The following is a 21,026-nucleotide window of genomic DNA, read 5'->3' on the forward strand; positions in this document are numbered from 1 at the left end:
GGACACCTGCAGGAAAACTGAAGACAGTGCAAATGCAAAATGAAACAAGGTAACATTTCTATAGTAAGAAATGTCACCGGGGATATGACACTGTCACCAAGAATGAGTAAAAACACACATTGTCCTCTGTTTTGAATGTCAGATCATGTTTAACCCCTCCATGACTATGTCTAAACATACAGTATATACAGAGAGCATAAGAATGTGTAATCTAGAGTGTTTTATTTGTTCTTTTTTCAGCACAACCGAGGCAATCTGATGAAAACCCCCCGTAATTTTCACCAATTATATAAACACACCGGAGCAAAAAGCGCTCAAAATGTTTAAAATGGGATTTTAATTTGTGAAATTTGGAAATACGTCACAGGTCAAAGTTCACTTGGCTCGTTTTTATGACCAAAAAAAAGAAAAACGGTCTATTTTGTGACTTTGGCACAAAAATTGCTACTTTATATCACTTCTAAAAATGCGATGTAAAATGAGTCATAACTTTGACTCAACAACACATAAGAAGATGAGAAAAGCCTGAATACGTGACCTATAGACACACCTAAACACTACTCCTTATAAGGACATCCTTATAAGGATCAAGCCGAACTGTAGATCAGTTAAAAAGACTTCACAATCCTAAAAACGTGGGTTAATCTCCAACAATTACCAGGGAAATGTTTAAAATCTCAATATTTAACAGAGGAGTCTGGAGTATTTAGCGCCAGCACTGCTGATCGTGACCGGCGAGCCGCATCACACACCCTGCCACTGTATCTCTGCGCAGTGACGGTGTCAGACGGAGTCTGTGCTCCGGTCATGGAGGAAGTACTGAACAAACAGTTATAAATGAACTGATTCTCATGATTCAGTTACACTGAAAACAACTGCTTTACAAGTCACTCGTTTGTGTGTCGCACATAAAATGAAGTCACGTGCAGTGATGGCTCCGCCTACATTGAGGAGGTACTATTTTTGTAGTGGAAAACCAACCTAAACCGTGCAGAGTCGAGACGAACTGGGACCATAGGTTGAAAATGGGGCTTAAGGGTTAAACAGATAGTTCAAACTGTCCATTTCATTTTCAGTCAGCTGGTCTCAGTCCTTCAGTAAATGTCTTATTGCTTCTATCTTTATATTTGTAATGTTAACATACTGTTTCTTGAAAGACTCAGCAGGTAAATTACTCTGACATTACTCTCAACATTTGATTCAGCGGACAACAGCCTGTGGAGAAGCAGTTACCATGACAATGCTCTCAGTGTTTAACCCATTAACCCTTTTACAAGGCAGCAGCTAATGGACGAGCCGTAATTAAGAGGACTTTCAATAACATAAATTCAAAAGTAATTTATGTAGCACACTGTTGAAGCATAATCCAGAAATAAAGACATTACACAGGTGATTATTAAACATTTAATTAAAAAAAAAAGAAAAAAAAAGAAAACTCTCTTGGCAAATCACTATTCATTCGTCCACCTTAGGTTCCTCCGGATTAGGTGACTTCCTTTTGAGAGGAATAATGTAGATCCCATTCTTGGCCTCTTTAAGTCTCCACCATCGACCCAACCTGGAAAAAGTGAAAAAAAAAAAAACAACAACTTTCACACTCAAATTTCAAACTGTGGCAAACACTTCTGAGGACGTACAGGATTAAATAAATCTAACTCTTTCCAGCAGCGCCTCAAACCTTTGTACATACCAGTGGTGTGAAAACAGTGAATAATACAAAATCAGACATTAACATCAAACATTGGATCAAAGATCCAAACTCTGATTTGATTCTGAGTCACTTTTATTTAACTGTCAAGTTTGGATGCAGCTCCAACGTCTGGCTCTGATCAACACTTTGTTGGAATTCATATTAAAAGAGGAAAATTAAAAATACTGTCACTTTATCCTTCCGGCTGTATTCAGATGAGTGTCTGCTCTGATTGGAATCACAGGGTTTTTTTTTTTTATTATCTTTAGGCAGTGGGGAAAAAAAAGAAGGAAAAAACCCTGCAAATCCCATTAAAACCACATTCATTAGTTGTCTGAAATCAAATTAAGGTCATGTTTCTGCTGATACGTCTTGAATTATTCAAACCACATGCTAAACTGGCCTCAAAGGCGACGAACAAAAACTGATGTCAGGTTCAGGTGAAAGATGAAAATGTAGTTGCATGAAGAAGAAGAACTTAAAATGGGCAAAGTAAGATTGTTCCGTTTACTTTACACTAAATTATTAACTCTTTAGCTTTGTTATTATAAAATAGGATTGTACTTTTATTGAGAAAAACAAACCCTCAGATATAATTGAGGCTTCACTTGAAACAAACAGTAGATTTCATCTTTCATCCTCTCTGTGACAAGAGGCTAATGAACAGATGAACACTGCCACCCAGTGGACATTTTTATAACCCACACTAACATTTTACTATGTGATGCAAACTCCTGTAGTTTCTATGGAAACAAATAAATTCAGTTACCTGTGCTCTTGTCCGACTCCTGCCACCAAGAACTGACCGCTGCTGGAGAACTTCAGGCTGTTGATGAAACCAGACTGCAAGCAAAACCAGAGAGAGGGATACAATCTAAATTACGATTATGGCTCCAGACGTTTACAAAAGCAAAATAATTCGAAGCAAAATGATTAAAAATACAGGGGCTTTTATTCTGAAAATGTTGTTCCACTTTCTGTCCCGCTCGTCATCCGGCAAAACTAGACCACAGGCGTTCAGTGGAATCCCCGAGTTAAACGTGCAGCGTGAGTAAAGACGTAATGTTTTGGGGGTTTTTCGCTTTGAAGTTTTGTAATTTACTTGTTTGTCTTGAAAGCAAACTTGATATGAGGGTAAAAAAAAGAAAAGAAGAGAGTAATCGTTTACCACGGGGACGCTGAAGAGACGCTGCAGACCACGGTAATTCTGGCCACACTTCCAGAGCTGCACCTGTGAGTTGTGTGAACCTGTCCAGCAAAAAATGCAAGTGAATACATACAAGTGAACCAAATGAATTCAATATATTAACTAAAAGAATTGCATTCAACACAACTGTGAAAGGGCTCATTTTAAGTTCTTAAAAAAAAACTTTTAAAGACGACTCTCACAGCCAGAGGCACCTGAAGCTACGGTATCCGAGTTCTGAAGCGCCGCGACTGAAGCGACCCAGTGAGGCTGCTTCGCCTCCACGTCGCCATGGCAACCGTGAGCCTGCTTTACGATGCACAGAGGCTTCTTCTTGTTCACGCTCCAAAGAGCCACTGACCTGAGGTCATTGAGAGAATTGAGAGAGGGATAAAGGAGAGAGACATGAGTGGATCTGTAAACGCGATAAAAAGGTCTCTGAAAATTTGTGTCACTGACGTCTTACCCGTCGTCGGCTCCCGTTATCATGTGCTCCTCATTTATGAGTTGGATACAATCGATTGAACCTCTGCAGGAAAACAACTTCATGTGTCAAAGGGTCTGTGTCTAAACAACTATTGCAAAATGTAAAACTGATGATACAAAAACAGAGGACAATTAGGGGAGTAACAACAGTCAACTCATGCTATTTTAATCACTTGCCCATTTACAGCATGAACCTAATAGTAATCTGAACTTGGACACAGAAGCACGGGTGACAGACGGAGAGAGACTCACTCGTGGCCGTGGAAGACGAGCTGAGACTCCTCGGCTATCTTCCACACCCTCACAGAACGATCGCGTCCTCCCGCCGTCACACAGCGCTCGCGGCTTAAACAGTCCAGCCCTGTGATGGCATCCTGATGTCCAAACCTACAGACATGCACAGTCGCAGTTTAAGTCCCGACATGACACACAAGACAAATCCAAATATCTGGCAATAATGTAAATCCTCTTGGTTACTCACAGAGTTTCCACATATGCGTTTTCGGCCACGTTCCAGACCTTGACCGAACGGTCATGAGACGCGCTGTACAGATCATGAGATCCCTTCCTGAACGAGAGACCCTTAAAAGAAAAAAATACATTTGGTGTAATTCGAAAGGAAATGTAGTAAGTATGCAAATGAGAGAGAAAGAGGAGGAGCATACCGACACTGGGCCTTTGTGTCCTGTGAATTTATAAAGATGTTGGCAGGTTTCTGCCTCCCAAATCATGATCAGTTTGTTCATGTCTCCGGTTGCCTAAAAATATGGAAACAGTTTGTGTTACTGCAATACAATGCAACACTAACAACAAATAACCCACAACAAGCAGAGAAAGCACAACTCACTAAGTATTTTCCGTCTGATGATATGGTCATGCATAGGATGTGAGCTGTGTGTCCAACGTGTCGATCCTCTGTGCCTTTCCTTCCACCAGGTATTGTGTGCATTTTCTTGCCAATCTCAACATCCCCTTAAGATGTAAGAGGACAAAAACAATTAACTTAGACTGCCAAAACAAAACAAAAAACAGCCTATTATAGTGAGTCTTTTGTGTACTCACACTTAATGATGGAGCAGTCTTTGGCAGCAGAGAAGATGTGCTTGTCATCAGGAGATATGACCAGACAGGTGATTGGAAGTTTGTGTCCTCGTAAAACTCGTATCTCTGAAGCATCTGGCTCTATGAGCTGAAAACACAGATCAAAAGTTAAATTAAGGTCAGTTTGTTAAGGAACGTTTTTTTTTTGTAGGTTTATGACAAGGTGACAACTTCCATACTTACATCTTTGGCAATAAGTCGCTGAAGTTTTCCTTTCTGTTCGAGCTGAGGAGAACAACACATACACACCAAGGTAAATAACACAGACCCTTATGAGATAAGTGATCCTACATCCAAATTATCAACAATAAATGACTGTTACATCAAACTGCCTTCTACAGAGTACTTTCAGCAGTCTTAGAGGATCATTACCACGTTTTGTAACATGGATCTAATAAACTTAGGTACAACATCAAGTATGAGGTACACTCACCTGCCACTTTATTAGGGACACGTGTCCAACTACTTAACACAAACATGCCTTTTTGATGACAGAGAACAGAAGATACAGAAGCAGATGGGCTACAGCGGCAAGACAACCACAATGGGAACCATTCCTGCCACTTCTGTACCTAATAATGTGGCCTGTGAGTGTACATAGAACGTGCTATGATGAAGATGAAGACACATATTCAACCATAGCAGCACACACACTTTGAGATCCTCATAAATGTGATCTTCTGACACAAGACCACGACAACAACCATCTTTGAAACTCTTTTACAGTTCAATGAAGAACCACTGTTTAGGAGCAACAGTTAGAGAAATCACCACAACTGTTTTGCAATGGACATCTTTTGTGTTGTGAGTAGCACTAGGCTTTTGATATAGGATTATATATAGATAGATAGATAGATAGATATTTGATATAGGATATAGGATTCTTCTGTGGAAACTGTACACCCATGTCAAATATACTGTTGCATCCCTGAGGACACTTCTCACCACTTCTTCTTCAAGTTTTCCTGCAACCAGATCAGTCTCGAAGTCCTCGTCTTCAGCGTTCCTCTCCTCTGATGAAAACACATATCACACACAGTGATGATTATGATGTTTAGAGCTCCTTGGAGCATGAATGACACACTGCAGACTTACCTGCGTCCTTCAGCTGTTCCAGGTAAAGTTTGGCCAGTCTGAGCTTCTTCTCTTGTGGCGTTTCCGCATAATCATTATCCTCCTTGGGCTGCCTCTTCCTGGGCACTTTAGAACTGAAGCAAAGCAACACAACTAGTTACCACAACTGCTCAAATGTGTAATCGAGTCACATGCCGGCGTTAGCACATCAGAAAGTCACCTCTCTGGCTCAGAGTCGCTGGAAATTTCTTCGTTATATTTGGAGCTGGGTTTTTTCGCTCGCATTTTGCTCTTAGCACCGGAATCTCCATCACTCTACAGCAGGAAAACAAAGTCATTGTGATGATCGAGCAGAAGATCACGTTTGTTAAAAAGGCGTTGAGACTGCACCTCAACTTGTAGTGAAGCTGCTGGGTTAGCTGCGTGCTGCTAACAGTCATGACAACTTACCTTTCGTTTGATTGCCGCTGTATTTTTCCCCTGTTTTGATAGTTTGGGATTTACTTTTGACTTTATGAAAAAAGACGACATTGTTAAAAAAAAAAACACCACACGCTCACGTTCCACAGTGGACGAATTCACTCTCCACAAGTCAACACTGAACCCACATGGGTACACGCCAACCAAACCAGGACGCCCGGTCGGATTGGAAGAGAGACGCTGATTGGCTGATGTTGTCGGTTTCTTCCAGTTGTCCCGCCTTTTCTGAAAACTCTGCACTCCCATTGGTTTAAATGCTAGAATTACGACGGACAGGAAGCTGTACCTGGGAAAAATCTTCCCTCGGGGAATGATTTTTCGAAGATTTGTTCCGCGCTTAATTGTAAAAAAAATATAAACAGTGGTTTTATAAATATGTGTGACATATAGAGTTGAAGGCAAGCACGTGGCCGTTATTTCACACATATTCAACCGCAAATATTTCGCTGGGCTGTTGCTAATGAGCCACACTTGTAGCAGGATCTATGTACTGTACTACTGCAGTAGTACTACTACTTCCTCTACTACGCAGTATTTTTTTATTTACTGCGCTGGCTTTGTCCTCAGTGTGAGTCGTTACTGTTTATCCTTGAGGTCGAGCTGCACGGCCAGGTGAGCCTCCTCTGAACACGTCTAACGTTTAAAATGCCACCTCTACTGGAAAAAATGCGTGAAATGACAGATTGTGTCACTCACTGTCTCCAGTGTGGATATTAGTTTGGTGGGTGTGTGGAGGTAGGGGGTGGAGGGATGCGTTCAGGAACTAACTTTTCATTGTTGCCTCGGATGACTGAGTTTTATGTAAAGCGTAAAAATAAACGAGAGAGGGGGGGGGGAAAAAAAGTTAAACTTGGAAGTTTGTCTTTATTCCGTGCAGAAAAGCAGTACTTTATGACTAAACTGAGCGCACACTTCTTCTCTTCAGATCACATTTCCCCCGTAGTTTTTCTCCCAAATGCCTCCCAAGAGAGACGCAGGAACGACCTCAGCACAGCCGCCAATGAAGATGATAAAGCTCAGCTCAGATGCGCCGGAGTTCGGATGTGATCCAGTGGAGGATAAATACAGGCTGCCCGAAGAGTCCAGCTACTCACCCTTTCCCAACAATGAGGTGAGGCACTTTTAGTGTTCAACAGGGCAAATACTATAAAGGTAGAACCCATTGATCGGCCATCTTTGACGTTTTTAAGAATTGAAATCAGTGATTTTTTAAATACATTTTCTACACATGTAAGTATATACATTTGTTTTTATTGCATCACATGTCATTTAGCAGACGCTTTTATCCAACTTAGAATAAATAAACTTGATAGTTTTTGACAACCTCTTGTTGTTATAGATTGACATTGTCATCAGCCACAGAAAAACCCATTTATCTAACATGGACAATGTTGATTTTTATCTCTTTCTCATTGTGGCAGAATGACACCATTGAATTTGATGAGGAGAATATTTCAAGTCCAGGAATCAGAACAGACACCATCAGTCTCCTGATGAAAATAGAGCAGCTGCAGGCTCAGCTCAAGTATGAACGCAGGTGTAGGATTCTGGCCGAGAGAGAGCTGAGGGAGATGAAAGGTGGGTGTCAAAAAATGGCTTATTTATCATCTAGAGCAGGGGTGTCAAACTCATTTTTGTTCATGGGCCACATACAGCACAATTTGATCTCAAGGGGGCTGGACCAGTAAAAATAGTAAAATAATAGCATAATAACCTATGAACAACGAGAACCCCTTTGTTTTTCCTCCTTTGTTTTACATTTACTGAAGGATAATTTCACAAAACATGAAATTTCTTGAGAAATATAAGTGCAATTTCAACAATATCATGCCTAAATGTACTATTTACACAGCACACTGGATCTATAAAGGCACAAACATTTAGTCACAGGTATCTGGAGCTTTTGACATTACGTTTAGATTAGTGTGAAATTTTAACAAATTCATCCTGTGGGCAGATTGGACCCTCTGGCGGGCCGGTTCTGGCCCACGGGCCGTATGTTTGACACCCCTGATCTAGAGAAAGCACTCGGAGAGCACAACCCTCCGCCAATGCTGCTCACATTCCCACTGTTCCAGTACACTCCGAAGATAATCTGTTTTTACAATGATATCGAGTAATTTATTCATAAAACTTGATCTATCCCCACAAATTGTCATCACAATCACAAGTTTGTTTAGGTATAATATGTATATTATTTCTGTATAATTGCCACAAAGATTCCTGGAAACGTCACTGCAGTTTGATGTTAGAAAGAAATAGTTTTTGATTATTACAAATTAAATAATTAGTGAGCAGTGTATCCCAAAGGGTAAACTAATCATGACAAATGAGTGACAATAAATTATTTAATTGTATTTAAATTGAGAGTTTCTTTCACCGATTTTAGGGCTGAAACAATTAATCAATTACTAAATGAATCATCTACTGTTTTGATAATCGATGATCTGGTTTGAAGCTTTTTTCATTATTAAAACAAGATTTCTGATTGTTTTAGCTTCTTAAATGTGTATATTTTCTGGTTTCTTTGCTCCATATTACAACTAAATTATTAAAAGTGAATCATTTTGGTTAGTGAATGAAACAAGACATTTGAGAACATCATAATTTCTGGGTTTGACAAACACTGTCAATTATTATTTTAATGTCAATAATAGTTAGTTGCAACTCAAAACTTTTAGGTTTTGTAAACTAGTTGAATAAAGGGTGTGTCTTATTCTCCACCAAAACAACTGCTCAGTAAAGTATTCAGTTGAACACATCATTTCAACTCAGTTCTGAATGTATGATTTTAGTATTTACAAATAAACCTGCTCCACGGTCAACATTCCTCAACTGACAACACTTCCTTGCAGAGATGAACAATCTCATGATGCAGATGAGACACACGGCACATGAATTACGAGTTACCCTGGATCACGTTCTCCATGGAGGCGAGGCAGGAGTCGGGCCACAAAACTCTCAGGATGAAAGCACTTGCTCTTTCCTGGCTCAGTCTGATGCAGAGATGAGAGCAGTTCACAATATCCCAGAGGTCGGAGCTCATATTTCTGGTTTCCCCTTATTGATTTTTTTGTGTTATACAACAGTAGATAGTCTGTATGTATTTCTTTGGAACTAACTTTTTCTATTTTGACCCACAGGATGACCAGAACCTGCTGTTTCTCGCCGAGAATCTCCGAGTCCCCAGAAACCTCTATGAGCGTATTGCAGAGATCGCAGACTACAAGAAATACACTTCAGCGCTGCTGATGATACTTTTTGACAGAGAAACATTAGCCACACACTCTCTGCAGGGCCGGAGGAACACCTTCACAGGAGAGGACTGCCACAAGCCGCAGCTACCGCCTGAGATCCTCAGGAGTATAATTGGTAAGATGGCACACTGTTAATTATTTATTCATAAATCTGATGAAGCGAAGCGGAGATACACACTTTTATTACAAACTTATCTTTTTCAGATCATGTGGCGGACAAGTTTGGTGTTGATTGCAGTCAAATAAAAACGGCAATCCGGACAAAGCTGAATAATGAGGACAAACTATTAAAGAAGAGGATGGGTTTGGTTAAAACTGAAAACAAAGCAATCATCGATCAAAGCTTTTGCCACGGTGCTTCACTCCTGCCGGAAAATGAAGCAATGGGGAATGACTCTCAGTTATAACACTTCAGCTCTGCCTTCATTTGTTCAACGTGTTACAGATGCATTTATTTAATCCACGTCTAGTTTAGTAAAGGAACCTAGAGCTTGTAATTCAATTAATGTTTTCAGACTTCTTCCCTTTTTACTTAGATTTTTGTCAATGATATTATGATCATGTGTGCAGACCGTGTCAAGTTTAACCCAGTAATCTTCCAAGTCACTGAACAATACTGTTAAATGTGTGTAGTCAACAACCAAAAGTTTGTATTTAATCCGATGTGACTGTGTCTGAACAGCAGCTTTGTCAAGTTGATCCTAGTCAAACATTTCTAGTATATTTTAATAGAATTGAAAGTAGTAAATGTTTGAAATGTTCAAAATGTTAAGCGATCTTGCTGTACCGTGTTGTTCTTTACAAAATGTGCAATACATGTACTAGTACTATGTTTTGAGATTCCCTTTCTTCGTTTGTTTTTTTTTATTTAAAGCTAGAGGTGGAAAATTTTAGCTTCCAGAACATCTGCTGCTCTACTGCTACGTTTTTTGTTGTTCACAATGAAAAGGATAATAAAACTTTGGAACTGATATCCTGTTAGAGCAGGTTGCTCCCATAGGAATAATACAGTAGTCTTGTTTTCCAAGCAACCAACAGATGTCAGTGCTGAGCTCCGTTTCATGCTACATTGAAAGCAGTTTTACACGAGGACCCACTTTTCATGACAAACCAACCAAAAAGTCATGGAAAGAGCAATAATTAGTGCACAATTATATTCCTGACTGTTTTTACTGCCGTTTTCTGTAACACCTAATATAATTTTGAATAGGTAAAGCCATTGACAGTAGATACACATTGCAAAAATTTGCTTTGCTGTTGGATTAATTGTCTTTTCTTGAGTAAAAGGCTGGAAAAATATTCAGTAGATTAATTATTTGGCAGACCCCAAAAATATCTACTGTGGGTCCTGAGTGGATGAATGCCTTGGTGCCAAAGGGGATGTCAGGGCGACAAGTCAAGTATCAGAGAAAGTTGTGTACATGAATGAACCAAACAAATCGACCATTTCAGTGGTCAGTGTTGCTCTCCAGGAAAACGAGGAACAGAGACCATGTGTCATGACCATAGTGGACAGTGTGGCGGGAACTGCCTGACACAGAGAGAGAGGGAAAGTGTCTGTGTGCATGTCTTTCTATGGAGGTGAGGACACATGTTCCACACATCTAGAGTAAAACGGATTTTTGATGGTTATAATTTGGTTTTAAGTTATAAAAGACATGTTAAACTTTATTTTTCCCTCAAAGGGTCATTTTCTTGTCACAGTTAAAATACAGGCAAGGGATTAAAGAAAGATCAGTCAGTCATCATCTAACCGCTTTATCCTCCACCAGAGGGTCGCGGGGGGTGCTGTGCCAATCTCAGCTACATCGGGCGATAGGCGGGGTACACCCTGGACAGTTCGCCAGTCCATCGCAGGGCCACACACAACCAGAGACAAACAACCATTCACGCTCACACTCACTCCTATGGTCAATTTAGAGTGTCCAATTTACCTAATCCCCACATTGCATGTTTTTGGACTGTGGGAGGAAGCCGGAGAACCCGGAGAGAACCCACGCACACACGGGGAGAACATGCAAACTCCATGCCCTTGTTCCAACCGGGGCTCGAACCCGGGTCTTCTCGCTGCAAGGCGAGAGTGCTAACCACTAGAGCACCGTGTGGCCCTTAAAGAAAGATAAAACGAAAAAAAATGGTAAAGAACGCATTTAGTTAGTAACGGTTCGGGAGAGATCTAGTGTCTACTGTAGATACTTGTGTGTGTGTGTGTGATGATTTGATAGAGTCATCCACTGTTGAAAGGTGTGATGTGAACAATCACCCACTGCTGGCTCCTCCCCCCCTCCCTCCCTACCAGCCAGCTGTGCTGCCTCACTGAACTCACAGCACATCACCTCTCTGTCTGTCTGGCTGTCTGTCTGTATCAGCCTGCCGAGGCATCTTGTTTCAAGGCTCATCCATCTGTTTCCCTGGAAGAGGGAAGGAGACAGTGTTCATCAGAAGTTGCAACATGGCAGCATGGTTCCTGAGAGGGCTCTGTAAAGTGGATCAGCACTTCTGCAGAGCTGGAAGAAATGCCTGAGCACAGACTTCTGAGGATTCAGAATGAGTCATCACTTAGCCTTGGAAGAACTCCGCTTTACAAGACTCAAAGGAAAACTTTTTAATGGGAACTACAGCCAATTTGAAGTTACTTGGTAAGTTGTGTGTTTTTTGTGTGAGTCAGCGGTTGTGACTTCGCAAATCCAATTTCCTATCAGAAATTGCCATTAGTGATTAGGAGCTGTGGAAATGTATTTGTATTGTTGAAATACATGCAAGTGATTCCCACGATGCCCTGCAAACATCTGTCCTGAAACACTGAGGACAGATGTTTGCAGGGAATCTGACATATTGACAATGAATTAATTTGTTGGAAGTTTTTACTCCAAAAGGAATAATCACGCAAACACCTGTCTTCTCCCCCAGATCAGATTCAACTGATGATTTTATTACGCAAATGTATATGAAAAGCTGCATTAGCAACTTTATTCACATGTGCTGTAAAATGCTGATTTTTGCAGTCACATAATGTTCTATAGCTGAGGTAATTCTATTGAATTAATAATACATAATAATTACACTGGTGGCTGACAATGATCATCAGCAGTAAGACATGGACTTGGAGAATGGGCTATATATGGTGCTGAAATGGATACACACACTTACTTACATTATACGCATGCGAATATAGATGTGCGTGTCGTTTGTGGGGATAAGTCTGAGATCAAACATGGTGTGCCAATAGCTGTCAACCAGAGAGGATTACAGCAGTGGAGAGCATCAGTGGATCAGTATTTAGGACAAAAGCATATTTCACTGCCATACTGCACACATAAATGTCAAATCAACAAAGATGCGGGAAAGAAAGAAAACGTGATTATTTGAATTCAAATGTGGTGAAAGTGTATAGTGAGCACAGGATGTGTATTCAGCCAAATGCTTGCTGTTTGTTTTCAGAAGAAATCGGGGGGTCAGACCTGTGTCGATGAGCATTCTCCCTTTGATACTGTGGTGCAGAGTGACTCTGAATACATACTAATCAATGACACTATAGTTCCCTGCAGCTGGGCTAAAACAAGCGCACTCATTATCTTTCATTTCAAAAGGATTTGGGGAGGATGGAGGAGAAGACAGGGTGTCCTGCATGAATTATTCCCCCTGATCAGGTCTCTCCCCCACAAAACAGTGAGAGACAGAGACAGTGGGAGAGGGGACAAACTGGCCTTCAGTGGATGTTTGATGGGATTAATAACAAATTCAATGCATTTCTGCATGTTATTAGATACGTTAAGTTGCAGTGTCTGGTGCTAACACACAGTACAGTGATGGAGAAGCTTTGTCCGTCCTAATGATGTCATCTGTCAACGTGTCTCCGTTGTACACAACATGCCCTGCACCAAACAGCAGTCATAGCTAATAACTGGCATGTAATGTCATTTCAAATTTAAACACATGTTTGTCCGATTCAAGCCATTTAAAATGAGTTGATGGTCATTAAGTGTCTCTACGGTATCAGCTCCACACAACTCTCTCAGTATATTTGTGTTTAGATGTCTCCGTGACATTCCCACGCTGCACAAAGGAAGTGATTCATTTTATGAATAACACACAGACAGACAGGAAACAGCGATACTGTGCGAGTGAAGACAGACGACTGCCACAAAGGTTGCCATGTGACCATCGTGTTTGACACGATGGATGCTTCCTGCGCCCGCCCGCCCCTGCACTGCCGGTGTATTCACACACATGCTCCCTCCGTTAGGTTTAATAGATGGAGGAGGCAGTTTGGGCTGTTTGTTGAAATCAAAGCTATTACATAAACGTTAAATATAATTTATTTTCTCTTTACAGGAGCGAACGGTGAATCATACGACGCGTGAAGGATCCTTTCGCCTCATCACTGCACAATGGAACACACGTGACACTTTAAAACCTTTATTATGAATCATGGAGGAACACAGCACGTCTCCGACCCCTGACTGCAATGAGAACACCACTGCTTGGGCACAAATGCCCTCAGGACCCAGCAGACACTATGGCACCCTTCCAACCCCCCAGACACGCTTCAAGGACCTGGCAGGGATATTTTTCATGGTGACCATGAATGTTCTGGCTCTGCTGGCCAACACTGCCGTGCTGGTCGTCGTCATAAAGGCCCCTCATCTCAGGAAATTTGCTTTTGTCTGTCACCTGTGTGCAGTGGACCTGCTGTGCGCCATCGTGATCATGCCACTCGGGATCGTGTCGAGCTCTCCCTACTTATCTGGTGTGACGTTCAACGCGCTTGAGTGTCAGGTGTACGTGTTCCTCAACGTGCTCCTCGTCGCTGCCTCCATCTTCACCATCACGGCCATCAGCGTTGAGCGCTACTACTACATCGTCCACCCCATGCGCTACGAGGTGAAGATGACGCTGAAGCTGACCGCAGGTGTCGTGGTGATGGTGTGGGTGGCCTCGGCAGTGCTGGGGTTGTCCACGGTGTTCGGGTGGCCGGCCCAGGGCGGCCTTAGCACCGCCAGTGCCGCACACTGCTCACTGCACTGGAGCCACAGCAATCACAGGCGGATCTTCTCTGTGCTCTTCAGTGTCACCTGCTTCTGCCTGCCTGCTGTTGTGATTTTTACCGTGTACTGTAATGTGTACAAAGTGGCCCGGGTGGCCGCTCGCCAGCATGGAACTCTGCCCTCGTGGACAAATAATCAACTGAAACAACGCTCGGACTCAATAAACAGCCAGACCACCATCATCACAACCCGGAACGCCCCACGCAGGATTATGCGTGATCGACCTTTTGGTGGCGGCAAAGCTGCTCTCACACTCTTGCTGATCGTTGGCCAGTTTCTAATCTGCTGGCTGCCTTACTTTGCGTTACACCTCCATCTGTCCATACATGCAACACCCAACATCCCTGCTGACCTGGACGGGACGATCACCTGGTTGGCTTATTCCTCCTTTGCTATTAACCCATTCTTTTATGGGCTTCTCAACCGACAGATCAGAGAGGAACTCTGCAAGCTGAGGCGATGCTACTCCACCCAGCCAGTAGATTTGGGCATCTCCAGCCACGAGGGCTCAGGCCACGAGAACTTCCTGCAGTTCCTGTACAGGACCAGCTGCACGTTAGAGACGCGAGCGAGCTTTGCCGCATCCAGCCCTCGGAGCACTCTGGATCAGACTGGACAGACCGGCTTAAGAATACCAGGACAGATCCCAGAAGAGTTTGGTTAGATGTATACCTCATCTGCACAGCACTTACAGAAGTTAAGATATAGCATCAAGACATCTGAAGATGATTATAAAAACAGGAACTAATGGTGACTTTGAATGAAATGGTTGCTTCTGTATTTGGGGGCAAAACCAGAATGTTAACAGTGAGCAATCTTGTTTTTGCTAAACACTAAAACTGTTTAGCTGCAATCAGTAGTTTTATGTCATAGAAAATGATCACACTTGAGCAATAAGTCATGAGTATATCAATGGCGCCACTTCTCACAATTATGGATTAGAGTGAGCGGTGGTAACTCACAATATCCGTAAAATCAGGGGATTTCTCTTTCTTTTTAGTCAAGTACAAAAGTACAAGTGTCAATGTTGTCATGTTGTTTTGTTTCATATTGGTTTTTAATGTGCAAATAAACACTAGTTACTTTGATTCTTTATGTAAATCAATGTAAGTAATCATTGTATCCTGCTGTGCGTTAGCAGCACGTCGATTCAATCACTTTATTTATCTCACAGCACAATAAAAGCATAATTAAAACACTTAACATACATACATACATACACACACACACTGACACCACACATGATTAGTGCAACGTGTGCCATCCAGTTATGTTCTACTGTTAAAATACATAATAATTACAATTATATATTATATAATTGTAATTATATAAAATATATATTATATTTTAAATATGACTGTTCTCAATTCATTTTGTGTGCTGGCTAAATTCCCACCACTCTCTAAACAATTTTTTACAAACGCAGTAAAACTCCCTGGTCAACACACGATTGTGCATCCTTTAAAACAACAACCCCCCCCAAAAAATGATTATTATGGCGTTTTGTCTCCGATTAGATAAGCAGGGATTTTCTGGTTCAGGACATTCGTGTCAATATGTGACGAGTCGGTGACTAACGCTGAGCACATTTAGTTAACTCGTGATTATATAAGGAGAAAATGCCATTTCATTACAGCTGTAGCGGTTGCATTTAATACCTTCATACAGTATGTACACCAGCAGATGAATCTGTATAATAATGTGTTTATTGAATATGACAGTGAATGAGCCACCTGCAGATTGTTCTTGTTAAAGTAAGTTAAACTGGTTTGGTCACTGATGTCAGGGAAGACGGAATTATTAATGGCTTTAGAGACTGGAGACTTACTCTTAACCAAAACTACTACTGACCTAACCCTAACCTCAACCTAACCATACAATATGTTAGATGTTAGATAGATAGATAGATAGATAGATAGATAGATAGATAGATAGATAGATAGATAGATAGATAGATAGATAGATAGATAAGCTTTATTTTCAGACTCAAGGTCCAAGACACACAGTACAGAAGGAATAAAAAAATCACACAATAGAATAATAATAATAAAAAATATATATATATACTTTACATTATGGGGATTTGCTTTTTCTCCCCATAAGGGCAGACAAGTCTCCATAATGTGGCTGTGTAAACAGATTTAGGTCCTTACAACATCTCTCTCTCACACACACACACATACTACAGTAATTTATTGACATCCAGATATGTTAAAAGCAAGATAACACTGTGCCAGTTTATGATCTCTGGCACTAGATGGTGTTGTGTAAGAGCTGCAGAAAACGGTACAGCTATTATCAAAGCCAATATAATAAAATACATCCAAAACAACAGGTAGAGATGTACACACACACACACACACACACACAATATAGAGTGTCTTATATCCTTTTTTTCAGCACAACCTAAGCAATCTGATGAAAAACAAAATAAAAAATCACCAACTATATAAACACACCCGAGCAAAAAGTGCTCAAAATGTTTACATTTGGATCGAATCTGTGAAATTTGGAAATACGTCGCAGTTCAAAGTTCACTTTTTATGAACAAAAACAGAAACGAAAGACGGAAAAAGTCTATTTTGTGACTTTACGTCACTACGAAAAACGCAATATAATGAATTCTAACTTCACATAACAACACATAAGAAGATGAAAAAAAAGGAAGAATTTTTTAAAGCCTGAATATGTGACCTATAAACACACACCCCCAGGATGTCCATATAAGGAGTTCTGTATTAGTCTCACGGCAAATGACCATGGGTTCACCTTTATAATGCTGATGGCGTACCGGTTGAATGTTCCACTATATTCTTAATTGACCAGTCATTAAGCATACCTCAGGTTATGCTGTAAAATAATAACATCAGCTTTAATGAGACAATGAGAGCGTCACACAAATCCAGTCCACATAAGGTGGATAAGGTTGTCACTTCAAAGAGCTGACTGCTTGTTTCATCATCCCGCTTCCACACAGTGTGGCTCAGTTGAATGAATATTTAAGCCGGGGCAGATCTTCATAAGTTGCTCATTAAAGTGAAACACCTCCCACCTCAGTGACCACTCGTATTAAACCAAGACAATAACATCAACTGTGCGTCTCTTTTTTTCCAAAGCGTATTCATTGCAGATCAAACACGAGCCCCACTCAGCGTGGAAAATGAGGATTCATGCCTGGAGCTGGGTCGAGGGGTGGTTTGTTATTCCACTGTACTTAATGGTGGGTCTGCTGAAGAGACCTCCTAATGTTCTCCTGCTGCCGCGTCTGTGCCGTGGGCGTGTACTTCAGGTCTGAGGAGCCGCTCTTCGGCTCACATCACAGACGGTGATAATGGGAGGAGGACTCGTCGGGAATCAAAGGGAAAAGGTGTGATTGACACCTTCGGGACTTTCTGTCTGTAACTGAACCACATGCACACATGACACTGACAGTTCATCTACAGTTTATCCAACACAACACAACACAACACAACACAACCTCATCAACTGATGATGACGGACCCAAAGTGTTGTGTTCATGTCACATGCATTTCTGTATAATGATGGAGAAGGGGATTATATGCTGACAGTCAATTTATTTAATTTTGTTTTTTTGTTTTTTTTCCCTGTAACAGAATTGAGATTGGAACCACGGGGGATTAGCGATTGCATCGGTAACGAGACACGACGAATAATCAGTCTGACCTATTGTTCTGAACCGAGCGGGAAAAAGTGTCCAATGTCTGCATATAAGCTGCTGCTGCTGCTGAACATCAGAGGGGGTGAACTGTGGGTTACTTTATTTATTTATTACGGACAAAATCATTGATAACTGCAAAGTAATGATCAGATTCAGCGCATCGCAGCATTTGTATTTGTATTTTGGGCCTTTAAAACAACAAACATTAAGCATAATCACAAGTGGCATAGTGGCATGATGACATAAATAGTTTTCTTTTTAAATTTTTATATTTCATTTTAAACAAAATTTATCTTCTCTGTTTGACACTACATTTCATATTTGAGCTCCCTTAAAAATTATGTCTGGCGAAGGGTTCTATTCCTGTGTGATACTTTACAGTTTTTAATAATGTATTCTGTTTGCTGTATAGTGGTAACCCTGTATGTGCTGCATGGCCAAGACCCCAACACAGGGTTGTCAAACGTAAGGCCCGCAAGCCAGAACCGGCCCACCAGAGAGTCCAATCCGGCCCACAGGATGAATTGGTGAACATTGGTGAAATACTATAATTTTCAGTCTCAGAATCCTTTAACTCCACTGTGATCTGTAAGTTGCGATGCACATGTGTGAACGGTAAATTAAGCATAATATTCTAGAAATTGCATTTATTGTTTATAGGTTATTATGCTACTGGTCTGGCCCACTTGAGATCAAATTGTGGTGTATGTGTATATATCTGTAACTAAAATGAGTTTGACACCATTGCCCTAACCATAACCCAGTAGAGTTCTTGATTTTTATTTTCAAAACACTTATATTTGATAAGCAAATGGTTAGAAATGTGAGAAATATTCAAAATAAAGGCTAAAATAAAATGGGGGGGTTGAAAACCCTATGATTATGCGAGATATTATCATAAAGAAAGTGTAAATAAATCAAAATGGGCTGAAATGTGTTCACAATTTCATAACAACATATGATTATGACTCACACCCCCCTCCCTCATGTGACGTGTCGGGTTAATCACTAAAGTGCACTTAGGTGAGACGTGTCTTCCTCTTTTCCACTCACACTCAGCCACTCCGCTGACCTCACCTGTGCAGCTGTGGACACAAACAAACCCCATCTGTTGAGATGTGCCGTCCATTAGCATACCCTCGTCTCCTGCGCCGACACAGGAAACTCTCTGTCATCGATACATCATGTTCTTTTTCTCCGTCTTCGTCCCGCAGGCAGAAACGATCATTTCCATGGAGACTGTGCATGGGGTCAGAGTAGTTTACAATAAACTCCAAGCAGATGTCCAGTTTGTTATCCTCGTCGTAGATCTCCACATTTGCAACGGGACACAAACCATTTCATATTTGTGTGCTTTTCAATTAAATAGAACAATTAAAAGTCAAACAGATGAATTCATAGTATTCATAGTCCATATGTTTGCCCCATTGACCAGACAAACAATTCATGAATAGAATGTTCAATCAATGTATTTGATCAGATATATGACTTGCAAATGGATTAATTATGGCATTTATTTACCTTCTTTACGTCTTTCTTTCTCTTATTTTATCAGATTACGTTGCCAGTTGCCGTGCTGGGTTGTTATTTATGATGAGAAATGTGTGAGGTGGCTTTGAGATGAGTGTAGCTGAGAATCTTTTGAGTTTAATAAGGTCTAACTTAGGGCACCTCATTTTAGCAGTGAGTGTGTCTGGCTAATGGGTCCAAAGGTCAACATTTACGGGTGAAGAGGTTTCACTTAAAGCAAAGCGTGTTTTACAGCAGAGTGCAATGTTCATGGTTTCTGGACATATAGAGGAGGATGTTGTGCTAACGTGCAGTTTCTCTGTGATTGAGTAAACTGCAAAGAGCAAAGCAAGGCAACAATATGTCCACACACCGAGGTTATTATTGTTAATGAAAACTAACAGAATAACGATAAAGTAAAATTGAAGTAAAAATGAAAACTAGAGTTGTAATTTACCAAGGATCTGTGCTGTGTGAGCACTAAGGGTTAATAATAAAATATATTGTTGTGTTTTTATGACACAATACTTATTATTCCCTTTTTGAATCTTGCACCTGGCAAATACTCCATATTATAAAAAAACTAACACTAAAACTAATGCATTTACAAAAAAATAAAACTAATAAAAACTAGCAAACCCGCTCTAAAAACTAATTAAAACAAAAAGTCAAAAACTAAATAAAAACTAAAACGAATGAAAAATCCCAACCTATATAGTATATAGTTGCCGCACACTAGGGCTGGACCATATGGTCAAAAAAGGTTATATCACATTTTCAAATCAATATCTGTCGATAATTATCATAATAATCATAATCACAGAAACATTTCACACATCAAGGCAAAACATTGAAAAACAATTCCATATCAATAATAATAATAATAATAATAATAATAATAATAATAATAACAATAATAATAATAATAATGATAACAACAACATTAATATTATTAATAATAATAACAACAACAATAATAATAATAATAACAATAACAATAATAATAACAATAACAATAACAATAACAATAACAATACTAATAATAACAATAATCATAATCATAGAAATATTTAAAATGGAGTTAGTCTAGTTCTTGGGAGAAATAAATGTTAGTCATGCTCATCTTATTACACTGGTGAAGATGGAGACTTAACAGAATTTCTATTACAGACCAGAGGGAGGCAGTATTGTCTTGCAATTCACCTTCTTTTTTTTTGCATGCCAAGTCTCAACCAAAAAGAGGCCTTTTTAATGAATCTAATTGATGAAATGATCAGGGCAGAAACTCCCCCACATTTGACAAACTGCACCATGTTTTATGTTGAATGTCTTTGCTGACATCAAGTCTGCAGCTTTGTCTTTGCCTGTGTGATTGCATTGAGTATCTAATGTATACAGAGTCATCTCCATGCACACAGTATTTATATCCCGCATGTCCTCCCACAGCGCAGGAAAACGATCTTCACTTGAGAGACCATCTGCAAATGCCATCCAGGGCACTGTCACGTTCCCAATA

General features: G+C 40.4%; 3 protein-coding genes across 5 annotated transcripts; 2 read left to right on the plus strand and 1 right to left on the minus strand.

Moving 5' to 3' along the window:
• Positions 1 to 1,390: 1,390 nt before the first annotated feature.
• rrp9 (ribosomal RNA processing 9, U3 small nucleolar RNA binding protein) lies at positions 1,391 to 6,187 on the minus strand. 2 transcript variants are annotated; one of them, XM_044023436.1, is made up of 15 exons: positions 5,988 to 6,187; positions 5,758 to 5,852; positions 5,559 to 5,671; positions 5,409 to 5,476; positions 4,647 to 4,688; positions 4,425 to 4,551; positions 4,210 to 4,334; positions 4,028 to 4,120; positions 3,844 to 3,944; positions 3,615 to 3,749; positions 3,343 to 3,405; positions 3,092 to 3,237; positions 2,859 to 2,938; positions 2,460 to 2,533; positions 1,391 to 1,558 (listed from the first exon to the last, which is right to left on the minus strand). In XM_044023436.1, exons 1-15 carry the CDS (start codon positions 6,066 to 6,068, stop codon positions 1,456 to 1,458), a joined length of 1,446 nt encoding a protein of 481 aa, XP_043879371.1. In that variant the 5' UTR covers positions 6,069 to 6,187; the 3' UTR covers positions 1,391 to 1,455. The 2 variants fall into 2 exon arrangements, with proteins under 2 accessions (XP_043879371.1, XP_043879370.1); XM_044023435.1 differs by having other exon boundaries at positions 3,080 to 3,237.
• A 185-nt stretch (positions 6,188 to 6,372) lies between these two features.
• Positions 6,373 to 10,106, plus strand: LOC122767888. Of its 2 annotated transcripts, none has more exons than XM_044023437.1 (6): positions 6,373 to 6,629; positions 6,943 to 7,128; positions 7,439 to 7,595; positions 8,873 to 9,051; positions 9,161 to 9,389; positions 9,479 to 10,106. In XM_044023437.1, the coding sequence occupies exons 2-6, from the start codon at positions 6,973 to 6,975 to the stop codon at positions 9,679 to 9,681; spliced, it is 924 nt and encodes a 307-aa protein (XP_043879372.1). In that variant the 5' UTR covers positions 6,373 to 6,629; positions 6,943 to 6,972; the 3' UTR covers positions 9,682 to 10,106. The 2 variants fall into 2 exon arrangements, with proteins under 2 accessions (XP_043879372.1, XP_043879373.1); XM_044023438.1 differs by lacking the exon at positions 6,373 to 6,629 and adding an exon at positions 6,763 to 6,844.
• Positions 10,107 to 11,661: 1,555 nt separating this feature from the next.
• On the plus strand, positions 11,662 to 15,539 carry si:ch211-213o11.11 (probable G-protein coupled receptor). Its single transcript, XM_044025133.1, has 2 exons — positions 11,662 to 11,913; positions 13,610 to 15,539. The coding sequence occupies exon 2, from the start codon at positions 13,706 to 13,708 to the stop codon at positions 14,984 to 14,986; it is 1,281 nt and encodes a 426-aa protein (XP_043881068.1). The 5' UTR covers positions 11,662 to 11,913; positions 13,610 to 13,705; the 3' UTR covers positions 14,987 to 15,539.
• The last annotated feature ends 5,487 nt before the right edge of the window (positions 15,540 to 21,026 follow it).

The sequence above is a fragment of the Solea senegalensis genome, linkage group LG4, assembly GCF_019176455.1.
Source record: "Solea senegalensis isolate Sse05_10M linkage group LG4, IFAPA_SoseM_1, whole genome shotgun sequence".
NCBI classification, from domain to species: domain Eukaryota; kingdom Metazoa; phylum Chordata; class Actinopteri; order Pleuronectiformes; family Soleidae; genus Solea; species Solea senegalensis.